General features: G+C 37.1%; 1 protein-coding gene across 1 annotated transcript in view; it reads right to left on the bottom strand.

Moving 5' to 3' along the window:
- Positions 1–16,511, bottom strand: part of LMBRD1 (LMBR1 domain containing 1) — an 80,328-nt gene that overhangs the window by 59,672 nt on the left and 4,145 nt on the right. Inside the window, exons 2-3 of the mRNA XM_005875867.2 lie at positions 14,620–14,796; positions 6,256–6,316 (exon numbers count right to left, since the gene is read on the bottom strand). Coding sequence (XP_005875929.1) covers positions 6,256–6,316; positions 14,620–14,796 — 238 coding nt within the window. The remainder of the gene's footprint in view (positions 1–6,255; positions 6,317–14,619; positions 14,797–16,511) is intronic.

Genomic DNA, 16,511 nt, shown 5'->3' with positions numbered 1-16,511 from the left:
GCCCCAACCCCCTGATCGGCCCTACCCTGAGCATGACTGAGGATGGCATCGCAACCTCCCGATCCACCCTGCTCTGTCCATGATGGGGCGGCGCCCCAACTCCCCAATCGGCCCTGCTCTGAACCTGACCAGGGGCTGCACTTAGGGATTGGGCCTGCCCTCTGCCACCCGGGAGCAGGCCTAAGCCAGCAGGTCGTTATCTGCTGAGGGCTCCCAGACTGCGAGAGGGCACAGGCCGGGCTGGGGAACCCCCTTCCCCCTGCCCCCCGAGTGCACAAATTTTTGTGCACCGGGCCTCTTGTCTATATATATAAAAGGCTAAGCAACCTTCTGACCGTCCAACCAGCCGGTAGGTATGACACACACTGACCACCAGGGGGCAGATGCTCAACGCAGGAGCTGCTGAGTTGCGGTGACTTGGCAGCGGTGGTTCTCAGATGATGCACCCTGGAACCAGAGAGGAGGGAGCCCGATTCCAGGGTGCGTCACCCAAGAACTGCCCTCTCGCAATCTGGGACCCCTCAGGGGATGTCGGAGAGCTGGTTTCAGCCCGATACCTGCAGGCCAGGCCGAGGGACCCCATCTGCTGGAGGGACCCCGCTCACTCCTCAGACACCCTTTGAACCCTGGCGCCATCCCTGCCGGGGAGGTACCACGGGAGGTTGGCTCCAGGGCATGTCTGGCCCCTCTCGCCCAGATTTCTAGAAATCGACACTGGAGGACATGGGGAACACACACTATTCTAATAGACTGTATTATCCCCTCAGCAGTCTGTGACTCAAAATAGGTGTGGAACAACTGCTCTAAATCTTTGTTTCCCTGACACCACATTCTAAGCTATCTTCTGATTATCTGACTATTCTTCCTCAGTGTCCTTTTAAAGACTTCTGTCTTTAACCCTTTAACTGGTAAATATTATACTGTAAAGACAGTATTAAGCTAACATTTTTGCATGTTTCAGATCAGTTCTAATGTCAAGTTGGGCTTATATCTGTAAATGAAAAAAGTGCTGCTACCACTATCATGAAACATAGAAAGTGCTTCTTTTCAAGTTCTACTTCAAACTAATAGCTATTTTCAAAGGAAAATTATTCTTAACTCCAACAGTGATGACACTCTCATATCCTGAAATCTTTATAAAGTATGCTTACTTACAAATGTTTTTGTTAAAAGATTGCTACTAGCAAGTAAAAGATAAACAGATTATTTGGTTTAATAGTTCCTCTAACATCAAAGAAAACATATTAAGAAAAAATTTTAAAACCTCATGTCCACTAGACATTGGCAAAAATTAAACTCATGGGAGCATTTGAGCTCTGGCTCCCAGCATAAGGGGTCAGTTTGGCTTAAATAAACTCTTATGAAAATTCTCTTAAAAAAACCCACAAATTAAACTCATAAAACAAGTTCTTTTTCAAAATAACTTTTCAAGAAGTAGTATAAACAAGTGAACAGAGAGCCATGGACAAAGGCCATGAATAAAAACTGTGGCAAAGAATGCATGGTAATTCTTATGACTTTTTAAAATGTACACAAGACAAACAATCTACTTTTTAAGAACTGTTTATCATTAAATTATAACTCACATGAAAATTAACTTGGATAAATAAGGCTTTTGACTTTTTACACACTCTTTATTCCTCCCAACTACCACTGAAAACAGAAACAAAGAATAACTTAGTCAATATTGTGATAGTATAATTAATTATTACAAAGCTTTTAGAGGGTCAAAGTATAAAGATATTTTGGGAACTCTAAAAGCCTTCTAAAATTATCCTATTTACTCAGCTGAAGAAATACAGCATCAAGATTGCTAAAGGGCATATCCAATACCCATTTTCCTTTTAGTTGACATTCCCCTTTTGAAACTTCCCCCTTCTTCCTGCATCGTGCCTGAAATGGATATATGACAATTCCAGCCACCTTTTTTGATTCTGTGGTGACAGAATCAAGGAAAGCATGTACTAAGGATAGAAAGCTGAGGAGAAATGAGCTTAGGATCCTCATGATGCCATGATGCTGCCCTACCAGCCCTGGATAGCCCATCTTCAGACTTATTTTAAGTGAAACTGAAAAACCACTATACTAAATATTTAAGCCATGTATTTCCAATTTGTTAATAGCAGTCAGGAATAATTCCTGAAATAGAATTTGGTACAAGAAGTGTGGGAACCCAAACACTCCTCCTGAGCTATCCTGAGCCCTTGGTGGTCCTGCCTGTGAGGAGTGTAATAGATCTCAATTTTTGCCACTAAACATGGTAATCCTGAGAAAGAATCAATCCCCTGGTTTCAAGATATACTCCTCCTTTTCTTTACTGTGTAGCAGCAACCCTACTTGCCTTAATAATCAGCATAAATCACTGTACTAGTGATTTATGGCAACTAGTACTGCCTGTTCATTCAGTGACAATAAGGAGACAAAAAATGGTCACACTCTTAATACACTAATAAAGTAGGTACTACGTGATTGCCATTTCACAGGTAGAGAAATCACAGAGAAGTTAAATGCCTTTAACTTCTCAAATTTAACACTAGGAAGTTGTAAACCTTAAATTCAAAATACATAGTAAAGACTTCAGGTACAACTTTTGAGCAATCAGCCAATAGAGTGAGGAGAAACTTAGATGCTCAAAAGGCCTGGCATAGAAATAAATATGCATACACTTTGCCACACACTCCTATTTTCACTGAAGAATTATTTAATAGAAAAAAGTAAGAACTTAAACCAGGGGTGGGCAAACTTTTTGACTCGAGGGCCACAATGGGTTCTTAAACTGGACCGGAGGGCCGGAACAAAAGCATGGATGGAGTGTTTGTGTGAACTAATATAAATTCAAAGTAAACATCATTACATAAAAGGGTACGGTCTTTTTTTTTTTTTTAGTTTTATTCATTTCAAACGGGCCGTAGTTTGCCCACGGCTGACTTAAACACATAACAATCTGGGATTGTTTGAATAAGAGCATTCATACAATGGAAAACAATGCAGTAAAGTGAACAACCCAATTGATCATCAATATTAGAATGGATAAACAAACCATGGTATGTTTAAGTACAGTGAGATGTTATACAGCAATAAGAACTAACATAATACTTTCACCTGCAACCACACAAGAGGAATTTCAGATATAATGCTGAGCACTAAAGAGGCCAAACAGAAAACAACACATACTATGTGATTCTATATGTTATCTACACAAGAATTAATAGCCCTAGAATTGGTGTCAAGAGGAGAAAGAGTGTCTAGGAGGAAGTGATAGGACAACTACAGAAGAACTGAACACAACAGCCTTGAATAATTCCCACTTATGGTTTGGGTCCTCCTCATTTCTATAACCCCTGCATTCAAGCAAAATCAAAATAAGAAGTTAGGAAAAAACATTAGTTAAAAGAAAAATTCACTTAAAAGCAATTAAAAGAAAGACAGTGAAAGAATTAAAACTAAAAATGTCGAGGTTAGAGAAAACATTAGAATAAAATAAATACATATAATAAGTTACAATAAAAGGTAAGAATCTAAAGGTTAGAATAATTTTGAAACAAAAATAGAACTCAGAGCCTGGCCCATGTGGCTCAGTGGTTAAGTGCTGACCTATGAACCTGCAGGTCATAGTTGGCTCAGTGGTTGAGTGTCGACCCATGAACCAGGAGGTCATGGTTCAACTCCAGGAAAGGGCACATGCCCGGGTTGTGGGCTCCATTCCCAGTGTGGGGTGTGCAGGAGGCAGCTGGTTGATGATTCACTCATCATTGATGTTTCTATCTCTCTCTCCTCCCTTCCTCTCTCTGAAATCAATAAAAACATATTGAAGAAAAAAAAAAAGGTTCTCAAAAATGTAGTTTCCAGACCTTGGGATTAGCAGAGATCCTTTCAGGGTTTCACAACATGAAAATTATTTTCATAATAACATTAAGATGTTTGCCTTTCCACTAGCAGCTATTATATTCTCCACCATGAAGTATTCACCAGCAGGATCACTTTTATTCAGGAAAAGTCCCTCTGAAGCAGTAATAATTCTATTAGATGTCCACCACTGAGTACACAACTCTTTAACTTTACGGGTGAAGAGAACTCCACAGAAAGCATACTTGTGCAGTTTCAGTTGTGAATTACTAGTCATTTTTTTTTTTCAAACACCATTTTTACTTGAAAAAAGAACTGACAGACAAGCAACAGTTATCCAGACTTGAATATTGGGCCAACTTTCTAAAAGATGAATAAAGTGAGCCTGTCACTTCAAAGAAAATAAGTGAGAGTACTTTTTGCCAATGCTAAACCTGAATTTCCAAGAGAAAATTAGAATTTTCGGAAAACTTGAATCCACCCATCTGGAGCCTGACATCTTTCCAATATATACACCTTTTTTTATAAGAACAGTGGGGATATTAATGAAATGCAAGAGTAAATCAGAATCTCTATGGCTGTAATCTAGCACTAGTATTGTTTAAAAGGTCCCTAGATGATTTTTGAAATTGCCTTGGGGGTTCAGTGCTGCTAAGCATTCCCACAGGTAACATCCTCAGCACTATTGATTAAAACGTAGCTCATTTAATGACAAGCAGCTCCAGCTTAGGCAATAATCTCCACTTTGGACTATGCCACTCACTGATAAATTGAACTTTAACATCTCGAAATATCATCGAATTAAATTTTCCTGCTTTGATTCTATGGTCTTCAAGAAATCTTCTATTCAAATGTATTTCCTAGATCAGTGTCTCATCTATCGTATCCCAAGGTAGTTATCCCAAGTTCTACAGACAATCAAACCCATCTACTGTTTATAAAGATTAACTTAGCTCCCATGCATTTAAGATGATACTAGGGGCACACTATCCTTAGGAGGATTGAGAGAAACACTCACTAAAATAATTTCCTATAGGCTTAATTCTCTCCATGAAACCAACTGAAAAGGCTGCATGAATTAACATTCCAGTTTAGAAGTATTTATTAGAAGTCTTTGCAACCTTGACTAAGCCTCTATGTTCAATAAGATAGGCTATATGAACCTGAATGCACTGAGATAAAAATTGGCTGATTTTGTCACGCAATCTACAGCATAAATACACTTTAATGTCACATAGGAGACAGGTCCCTTCCCCCAAAATTGTTTTTGAAGATGCAATTTATGTTCTTACAATAAATTTGTATTAAAAAGGCAACATTTCATTTAACAAAGCACCTTTTCAAGTTTTAACAGGTCAAATTTAAATTTTATCATATATATTTAATGTATTCATCAGAAAAATAAATTCTATATTAAAATACAATAAAAACATTTCTAAAATCTATACCAAAAGAATAGAATTTCATGGGTCCTATAGATTTTAAATCAAGGGAAAAAGCAAGGGTTAGGGCCAAAGCAGTTAAATTAAACCCTTTGTACACCATAAGCGCCTATAGATGCTTTAAAAAATCATTTTTCGTGAGAATTTTCAACTGAAAAAATTCAAGAACAGCCGAATTGTGAGTAATATATTTATTTTTATAATATTCATGACAAATTGATTTTTTAAATTAAATTCAAAATATCGTGGCATGTGGGAATGGTTTCTGTTTTGGACGTGTGGCTGTTAGCTGGTTAAGATCCAATAAAATCTTTTATAGAAACTTCTACAGATGTTTTTTCAGTATCCAATTTAGTGTCCTACTGTAATCTTATTCAACATCTTGATTTAGTGCTAAAAAAAAAAAGCATCCCTTTCCTAACTCAGCACTTATACATTTTTATAAAAGCTCCAGTTGAGTCTTATGTTTATTAAAAGAAAAAAATTTGCAAACATTTAGGTGGCTATTATAAAGCTTTAATAATCCAAAATTAGAGAAGGAAGAGGAAGGAAGTGAGGGAGAAAAGGACCAATAACCATAATCCCCTGGATTAAACTGGCTCAGTAAAGTTGATGCTACAAATTCCCTAGAGAGAACACTCTACTAGTGTCAATATTTTTTTAAAATTGCTAGGAAACTGAGAACTTTTTAATCAAGAATGCAAGTGTGACACTGTTAGTGGTAACAGAGGAAGAGACCTGAGATTTAAAGTAATTTGACTGAACCTCCACAAAGAAGTGCTGCAAGTGAACCTATAGCAAAGCAGGTAAAAGAAGTTCAGGATTATAAGAATGGATGCTACATTACTTATTCCTTCTGTCAAACAGTAATCTCAAATGTGATGTCAAAATAAAAGTTTATATGTAGGTTTATTCTATACTTTGGTTAGTAGTCCAGATATAGGAAATAAAACTGAAAGATACTTACTATAGTAACCATATAATACAGTGTCCTCAATCTGTCTGCTGACATTAGCATTAGCCCAGTCCTAGGACAAAAAGGAAACAGAAATATTAATGAAACATACATTTGTTTTACAGTTATAATTAAGTTTTACCATGACAGAATATCACTCATAAATGTATCAACTCAAACAGGTATGGTCGGTACCTTCAAGAAGTGACAGACAAGTAAATGCTGAGACAGGAAGATAACATAGTTCTGGGGAAACACATAGAAACAGGAGGCGCCTAACTAAGACTGAAGTTCACGGATAGTGTCCCAAAATAACTAAACTGAGACCTAAAGGAAGAGAGGTCATTCTCGGGGGTGGGGAGGGGCAATAGGGAAGAGGGAAGAAAGGAACATACATGGAGAATTTGAAAAAAACTGCAAAAAGCTAAACAAAGATTCACCAGAGCTTTTGGAAAGGTAAAAGAAAGCAGGTAGAGCAGCAGTTCTCAACCTGTGGGTCGCGACCCCCTTTCACAGGGGTCGCCTAAGACCATCAGAAAACATATATAATTACATATTGTTTTTGTGATTAATCACTATGCTTTAATTATGTTCAATTTGTAACAATGAAATTGGGGGTCACCACAACATGAGGAACTGTATTAAAGGGTCGTGGCATTAGGAAGGTTGAGAACCACTGAGGTAGAGTGAAGGAGAAGAACAGGTTTGAAGGACTAGTGAATCATGATCATGCTAAGTATTTTGGACTTTGTCCTAAGGGCATGTAAAAATAGTGATGAATTTTTATATAGAGTGACAAATATGATTTGTATTTTAGAAAGCTATTTGAATATATATTATATATATACATATAAATATAAATATATATATGTATGTATTATATACTAGAGGCCCGGTGCACAAAATTTGTGCACGGGTAGGGTCCCTAGGCCTGGCCAGTGATCAGGGCCGATCAGGGTCTTCCGGCTGCCGGCCCAGGCCTTCCTTCTGGCTGCTGGCTGGGGCCTTCCTTCCCCAGCTGCCGGCTGTTGGCTGGGGCCTTCCTTTGTTCCGCGCTGGCCCCTGGTGGTCAGCGCACGTCATAGTCATATATATATTACCTAAAAGATGCCCTGGACGGGGAGTTGAGTTGGTTCGCGTGTCATCCTAATATACCAAGGTTGGGGTGTGAACACAGTCAGGGCACATACAAGAGTCAACCAATGAATGCATAAATAAGTGGAACAAATCAATGTTTCTTTCTCTCTTCCTTTCTCTCTCTCTCTCTCTCTCTCTCTCTCTCTCTCTCCTCTCACTCTCTCTCTTCTCCCCTTCCTCTCTTTCTAAAACAAACTTTTAATTAAAAAATACCTAAAAGATAAATGGTGATGGATGGAGACTTAACTTGGGGTGGTGAACAACATATCATCTACACAATACAGTGTATAGTTGATGTATTGTAGAATTGTGCACCTGAAACCTGTATAATTTTGTTAACCAATGTCACCCCAATAAATTAAATAAAAAGGCAAAAATACTTAAAAGAATAGTCAATCTAAGCTCTTTTAAATTCATTCCACACAAGTTTTCTGTAAATTAGTAATTTAACTTAGAAAATTCATTCAAATTAATCTTTTTACACAAAAATATATATACATTAATGAATTAGAATTGAGTTATGATGACGTCTTTTTATTGAATATCCTAAATTTTATGCATATGAAAAATTAAACCTGGAGAGTCAAAGCGACTGGTCATTGCTATTAAGTAGCAAGGCTCAAATTAGTAAATGTAGGTCTTTTTTTCAGTATACTTTACAGAGGCCAAATCATTATCAATATCCCACTATAAGTACTCTTAAGGAAGGGTATGCACATTTAATTCTGCAAAAATAATTTAGGTTTCTTCCTTTTCTTTTTCTTTGCTTTTTAATCTATAGACACCTCTAAGAATGAACATCTACAAATTTCTTACAGACAAATACCTTAAAGAACAAAAATGTAGGAAATCCAAATTTAGCCTCACAAATGGAAAACCTTGACACATGATGCACAATGAAAAATAATATTTTTCCAATAGCAATTAAGACTATAAGAAAACTTAAGAATAGGTTAAATAAAAATTTATGTTAACTATATAATGAAAACCAACAATTAGACAATTAAAAAGATCTAAAGAAATGGAAAGTCACATGTTCTCACATGAAAATATTATAAATATTAAATCCCTCCTAATTAATCCATAAAACTATATACTGCCAATCAAAATACCAATTACTGGGGGGTGGGGGGGGTGGCTTGACATGCTGACTCTAAAAGTCATCTGAAAAATACAAGCAAGAGATGGGTAATTTTTTTGAATAACACCAACAATGAAGAATTTACCCAGTTACTAAACTTTATTAAGAAAACATAAAAATATATTATTATAGTAACCTTTCACTTCCCAAATGGCAAATTTAAAACATTAATTATATCCAATAGCGGCAAATGTGGAGGAAAAGCCATCTCCTACACAGTAATAGTAAGGAAGATAGTCTATAACCTAGATTCACATAAATCAGGACAGCTCTAAGTACATAGATATGTTTTAAGATGAGTAGTACTATCCAATGAATGACATGAAGATCTCTTACTGGGTTGCCTGGTTACAAGGTAGCCCAAATGGGGCCTCCCCTTCCCACACAGGAGGAGCGGCACCCAATTTCAATTATGGGACAAAGGGGCCCAAAGTTTCTAGGTTTCAGCAACTGGAATGTCCTAGTGCTCCATGAACAACTTGCATCTAAGCTCACACTTCTTGGAACCCAAGTCCAGACTGTCTATTTACCTGCAAAGCCACTCTTCTGCTTGCCCTACAAGAAGAGGCAGAGGCACCTCTGCTGAGATGTATGCACTTTGAGAAAGCTCGCCTCTTTACAGAATGTCAAGTATATAAGCACTTGTTTGCTTACTAATAATTATCCCCGTAAATTCCTGCCTGCACCAAGTAATGTTTATTGATTTTTCACCATGAGACCTTTACCCAACAATATTCAGAGTAACACTGTTTAAAATATTAAAAACAACAACAACTATACTGAAGACAATCTACATGCCTGGTAAAATGTATTACTGTACATTCATAACATGGAATATCATACAGAGATTAAAAACAAATCTAAATAAACTGGCATAGCTGGACATCCATGAAGTAATTTTGAGTATGGGGAAGCAGAACACGTTGCAACCAACAGTTTTAACAGTCTTTGTCTAAAAAAGTACTGAAAGTAATACCCATACATATACAGAAAAATGGAAAGTGTAAGTAGTGCTCACCACATAGGAATGGAAAAGCATTGGGGAGAATTCTATGCAATGATTGGAAATTTTTTCTAGTATCTAAATGAATATGCACATAAACAAAGCTTCAGCTCCTAACAGCTGTGTTTCTCTAGTGATTGTTTATACATCAAAACAGAAGTTTAAAAAGATTTCTGAAACTTGAAGACTTTTGAAACAGGATAATTACATCTATCCTTACACAAACTCCCTACCAATTTCCAAGACACCCCCATAAGGTATTAACATACCCATTGAGAATCTGTTAAAAGCTAAACTTTAAAATTGGGTAAGACCCCAACTTCAGAAAAAAAAAAGTGTTAGAGAGATTGAAGGTAATTTAAAGCCAAAGATTCACTGCAATTTAATATTTTTTACTCTGCAATGCTCTTTTGTTTAACCAAATCTTGTGCCAAAAAGAAACTAAGTGTTACTGTTACTATTTTAAAGCTAAAACTATGTGTAAAATATACAACATTACTCAAGAACTATTAGTGTATTTGGCTTTTATACACTGTCTTGCATCCAAGGTATCTGATGTACTGTCCAAAGAACTTAGTTTATGAAACCTTCCTTCTTCCACATTTTGAGAACTACTATGCCCTTGATACATTTTATAAATCACCCCCTCCCAGAGTGGAGACCAAAGGAACTTCAGAGTAATTTAAGACCCAAAGGAATGTGAAACAATCAAGAACTAATACTAAATAGAAAATATTAAAGAAGAACATTTCAAAAGAAAGGAAAAGGGAATAAATATCATAGGAAAAAAGATGTATGGGTCATATATATAAAATTCCCTTTCCCATTCTTCAGATAACATTTTGAAACACTTAGTCCAACCCAAAATGACATTTGAATCTCCTTAATTTTACCTGATAACCTTCACCTTAGACCAGTGTTCTCACTCAGAGGTGATTTTGTTCCCATGGAACATTTGGCAATGTCTGCAGGCATGGGGTTGGGGGAAGTCAATATGCTACTGGCATGTAGTGGGGTAGAGGCAAGGATCTACTAAACATCTATAATGCACAGAACAGTCCCACACAACAAGGAATTATCCAGTACAAAATGTCAGTGGTTGAAAAACACTAACTTAGAGGTCTCTAAAATAATATGAAGCCAAAAGAACTTACTCAACTTACTACCAAATCTAACACCTAGATTCTACCTGTATTCAATAGTTAACTCTTCCTTCTGCTAGGTGCCCATACCATGTATAGCCAATATTTCACTGTTAGACACCACCCCCCTAAACTCCTTTGCCTTCTCAAGGACACTGCACCTACAATAATAACCTCTCCACTCTCAAGAAGTTCTCCAGCCCTAACCGGTTTGGCTCAGTGGATAGAGCGACGGCCTGCGGACTGAAGGGTCCCAGGTTCGATTCCAGTCAAGGGCATGTACCTTGGTTGCGGGCACATCCCCAGTAGGGGGTGTGCAGGAGGCAGCTGATCAATGTTTCTCTCTCATCGATGTTTCTAACTCTCTATTCCTCTCCCTTCCTCTCTGTAAAATATCAATAAAATATATTTAAAAAAAGAAGTTCTCCAACTCTACTGAATACCTAAGTACACAAACCCTACTAATTTCCATTAAACAACAAAGAGATCAATCCATACTCAACCACCACAAATGAAAACACCTCCCCTGACCTGACTCTACTCTCCTAAAGGACAAAACTCACCAAAAATTTGTCAGCATTCCCTATCACTACCTTCTCACCTCCCTGACCACATTTAGCCCACTCCAACATGATAACCCCAATGCCTCATTGAAATTACTTTTCATGCTCTTCGGTTACCATTGACCAAAGCCAAGAGTCACTTTTCTACCTCTCTCATTTCACTTCTCACCATTCGAAAAAGCTATCATTCTCTCTTCCTGAAACACGTTCTTCTGATTATCATAGCCTCCCTCTTCCGATTTTCTTCCTAACTCTTAGGTTACAGCCTTTCCCCTTCAGCTACCTCTACATAATGAGCACTCTAATCCAGCAATCGCCAACCAGTGGTCCGTGGACCACTGGTGGTCTGTGAGGTCCGAAAGGTTGGTGACCGCTACATGGTCCAATGCCTTCTCTGACTACTCACACTCCCCAATTACTAGTCAGTCCATAGCTCTAAATAACATCTATATGCTGATGATTTCCAAATACTTCACTCCAACCCAAAAGTCTCCCTGAAATATCAACTCTCTATTTGACACCTCCACTTGAGTATATATAACAGGAACTTGAAGTTAACTTACACTAAATACAACTCTTTTTTATACATTCATCTGCCCATATGCATGCATATGCCGTTTGTTCCTTCAGGCTTCCAAATTTATTTAAGGTATACAAAAACCAGGCATCAGTGCTTCAATTTCGTTTTTCCTTCACCCTCCATAACTAATTCATTAGTAAATCCAAGCAGTTCTATTTCCAAACTATACACCAATTTTAATCATTTTTCTCTACTAGCACCACTCAAATCCAATTCACCTTATCTTTTATCTTCATTAAATTCACCCTGCAGTTAGAAGAAAACCTAAACTCATTAACATGACTTAAAAGTGATAAGTAATCTGGTCCCCACCTTCTCTTGATCTCAGCTAGTACCAAGCACAAGCCCCACCACTACACTTCACCCAAAAGACCAAACTCATCCCCACCAAAAGCGTCTGTATCTACTGATCCGTTCTCCCTAAAGGCACTCCCTCTGGCTCTTTACCTGACTAGCTTCTCTCATTTAGGTCTCAAATAACCTCAGCAGTCTGGCCTACCTATGTAATTTGGCCTTCCAATCTTCCTATCTAAATTGCCCACATCCATCTGTTATATTTCCTCATATGAAGTTAGCTTGTTTTGCTGTTTACTGTTGGTCTGGTTTTACACTAGGTTAGCTCCATGAGAGTAGCAGCCTCATTTGTTTGAACTGTTAATCTGCAGCACTCACATTTATCAGGTACATAGTACAAGCTTAATAAATATTAAGTGAATGAATATATGTAGATGTAATGAAAAGTACAAATTCTCAAGATACAACTACCACCATCTGAGAGTAGGACTGAGGCACTAGGAGAGAGTTCAATTCTGATACTTAATAATAGGCCATATGAGATTAATCACTGGGGGAAGGGAATAAGATATATTTTAGCTATCAAAACATATGGCCCTGGCTGGTGTAGCTCAGTTGATTGGGCATCATCTTGAGCACAGAAAAGTTGCTATTTGGATTCCAGGTCAGGGCACATGCCCGGGTTGTGGGTTTTATCCCCGGTGGGAATGTGTACAGGAGGCAATCGATCGATGTTTCTTTCTCTCTGTCTTTCCCTTCTTCTCTCTCTAAAATCAATACAAACATACCTAAAAAAAATAAAAAACATTAAATATTTTGAAACCATATCTTAACTACTAATTTTAATTTTACACAATGTATAAAATAGTATGAAATAAAGAATATTTGTTGACATTACTATCAATTTTTTATTTTCTTTGATTAATACACTTTGTGTAATACTATCCAAAGTTACTGGCCAACTATAAAAGACACTGTAATAGAATACTTACAGCTATTTTTTTTTTGAAAATTCAAGTTGGCCCTAACTGGTTTGGCTCAGTGGATAGAGCGTCGGCCTGCAGACTCAAGGGTCCCAGGTTCGATTCCAGTCAAGGGCATGTACCTTGGTTGCGGGCATATACCCAGTGGGGGGTGTGCAGGAGGCAGCTGATCGATGTTTCTCTCTCATCGATGTTTCTAACTCTCTATAAAAAACTCTACCTTCCTTTCTGTAAAAAAATCAATAATATATTTTTTAAAAAAAAGAAAATTCAAGTTGAAAACATATTCCCACAAAATCTAAACAAATCAAATATTCTAAATTCAAAATTAAAAATCTCCTCTTCAAATAATAATTATACCAGGGATAATACTAAGATATAGATACAGCTAAAGATCCTAGTGAACAAAGAGTCTGGAACCAGTCTGCAGAGCTTCAAATCCTAGTTACAGCACTTAGGAGCTGTAGATAGGTTACATCACCTCTCCAATCCTCGTTTTCTTGCCCATAAAAACATGGACAATACTAGTTACCTCATACAGTTGTTTGGGAGATTAAAGGCAGTTAATGTATGTTAACCATTTAGGACAGACACATAACATAGTAAATATTCAATAGATATTAGTTCATACAGTACTTGGCACATACTAAGTGCTCAATTAAATACTTACTAAATGAATACCTATAGAAAGTAACTGTAATTTTTACAAAAATCAAAATATATCTAAATCTAACCATAAAAACAGTTTCAAATTATTTAAGCCCAGTTGGCCAAATTCAGGAACTTATTTAGGAACCATGCATTATTGAGATAACTGAAATATTTTATTCAAATATTTAAGTACCTACATGTGTGTTAGACACTGGGCATATACCAATAAATAAGACCCAGTTCCTATAATATAGAAGCTTATACTAATAAGAAACTGAAAGTAATCTGAATAAAAAAGGAACTCAGAAATCTTCCATTACAAAACACTTCATTTAAACACTCCCGCCACCCCCCCGCCCCCACAAAAAAGGAGAAAATTGAAGTCTTGAAAAGTTAACTGATTGGGCCAAAGATACATGCCAGACAGTTAAGAGCCCAAGATTAGAACTCAGGTCTTATAATTTCCAGCCTAGTGGTCTTTTCACTATACCACACTGACTAAAAGTACTCAATAAATAAAGATTAAGATTCTGATCTGCCACTAACAAAAACCCTTCTAAATTATTTATTTAGTGCATTAATGCAAATCAAGTCAAATACACTTCAAGCTATGAGAGGCACAAAAATAAAACCTACTACAATTAATACATTTTCAGGTTAACAAAAGACATTCTTCAAATTTGGAGAATTGTCAAAATAATAGTCTTATGTCACTCAATAGTCTATTTCTAGTCTTCTATGTTAGTTGTCACATTCTCAGCGCCTATGCTGCATTTCGATTCTCATTTATTCCAGAGACAACAATATATACCGGACTAGTAAACTTAAACACTTAATTGCCAAGAATTTGAAAGAAATAAAATCATATAGTATAATAATTACCTTAAATGTACCATTTTGATTTTTCATGTAGGAAACCAAAAATATATCCACTGGTAGAAGTGCTGATGTGATAAGTGCAATTGCCAGAGAAAAAATTGCTGTTATGGTGGAGACAACTTCGCTTTCCCGCTGACTTTGGTATTTACGAACATATATCCAACAGAATGCCAAAATAGCCTGAAATAGAACAAAAAGAAAATGTTTTGTTACTACCCTATATATTCTCCAAAACTGATTTTAGCATGTGTTTGTTTCCAATGGGAAACTTTATATCAACTAAAGTTTCTTTTAGATGTGTAAAAAACTTAAGATTGATAATTTTCAAATCCTATTTCATGGATGCAGTACAACCTCACTTGGGTGCAAAGACACACACAAAGTAAAAGTTAATGATGACAGTGCTCATTTGCCTATATCCTCACAGAACACAGTACAATAATTAATGGTTTCATACAATGTCATAGTTATAACTAGCTTTGAATACTTTTTCCCTATAGAGCTCTCCAACCTAAAGGAGCTATAACTACATGTTCTATCCTACTGAAGCATCACAGAATATAACTTGAATTGAAATTAACTTCTGTCCCATTATGACAATTCAAGAGTACCATTCAGCTAAAGATAACTGACAATAATCACTATGCAACTGACACATTATACTATAATTCAAATTTTAAAGAGCATTAAACCACAAAAAGTGCACAATGAAAATGGATACATGTGCATTGCAAGGAACTTTCCAGTGAAAAAAAGTACACTCAGAGAGGTACTGAGGCTGACATCTCTAATCAAGCAGGTACTCTTAATAGTTAGCAATGTCTTTCTATTAATTAACAGAATAGAGGAATTCAGTCTCCTGATTCTCTAACTTTAGGTTAACATCGGAATCACCTGGAATACTTATTAAAGCACAGGCTGCTGGGCCCCACTCCCAGAGTTTCAGACTCATGCGGTCTGAAGCCAGGCCAGAAAATCTGCATTTGTAGCAACTTCCCAGGTGAGGCTGTGCTGGTCCAGGAAATACATTTCGAGAACCTCTGCTCTACTCAATTATAGGAGAATAGTGTCCTGGTGCATGAATTCGTGCACATAGCATGAATTCATGCACACTGAAAGAAAATTAATTAGAAGAGATATTTTAATATCGCTATTCACCCTTTCTCTATAAAAGAGGTGTCAGAGATGAAAGAAAATTAGTAAAATGTACATGAATATATAAATTAATTAAAAAACATGATATAACAATGAATATTTGCTATGAAATTTTTACTGTGAGAATCTTCATTCACCATTAATTTTTTTAAATATGCTGGGTATTCTGGAAAATTCATATCATTTGGACAAACTTTGCCTTTGCTACAACATCGAGTAAATTTTCCATCAGATGGTTTTTCATTGGAGAAATTTAGGGATAGGCAAAATTGACATGTAACAGTCATTCCACCACAACTGTGTTCGATAATTGCATCCTCAGTTACTTCATTTTCGCTATGAAGGCAGTTCCTACCAGTATTGATAGTACTTTTTGATGACAGTTCTTCAGACATATTCTGTCAACAATTTCGGCTTCAGAATGTCAACAAAAACGTGATGTCATTACATGGCACCCACAGCCACGATTTGCGGACTGGGCTGGGCTGTGGGCCGCATTTTGCGCCATGGCAACATTGGCTGCGATTTGGTAGGCTGTTGCTCCGGGTTGGTGGTAGGGCCTGTGTCTCACTTGGGAGAAGCCGAGTGTTGCTTTGTTGGTGCCAGGTCCACAGTGCCACTTCTCTCTGTGCGCACCATGGAAGCTCCTGCATTGAGCATCTGCCCCCTGGTGGTCAGTGTGCGTCATAGCAACCAGTTGGACAGTGGGAAGGACACTTAGCATATTAGCCTTTTATATA

Source organism: Myotis brandtii, unplaced genomic scaffold, assembly GCF_000412655.1.
Source record: "Myotis brandtii unplaced genomic scaffold, ASM41265v1 scaffold471, whole genome shotgun sequence".
NCBI lineage: Eukaryota > Metazoa > Chordata > Mammalia > Chiroptera > Vespertilionidae > Myotis > Myotis brandtii.
The sequence above is the reverse complement of the archived record's forward strand: the minus strand, read 5'-3'. Positions and strand labels throughout refer to the sequence as shown.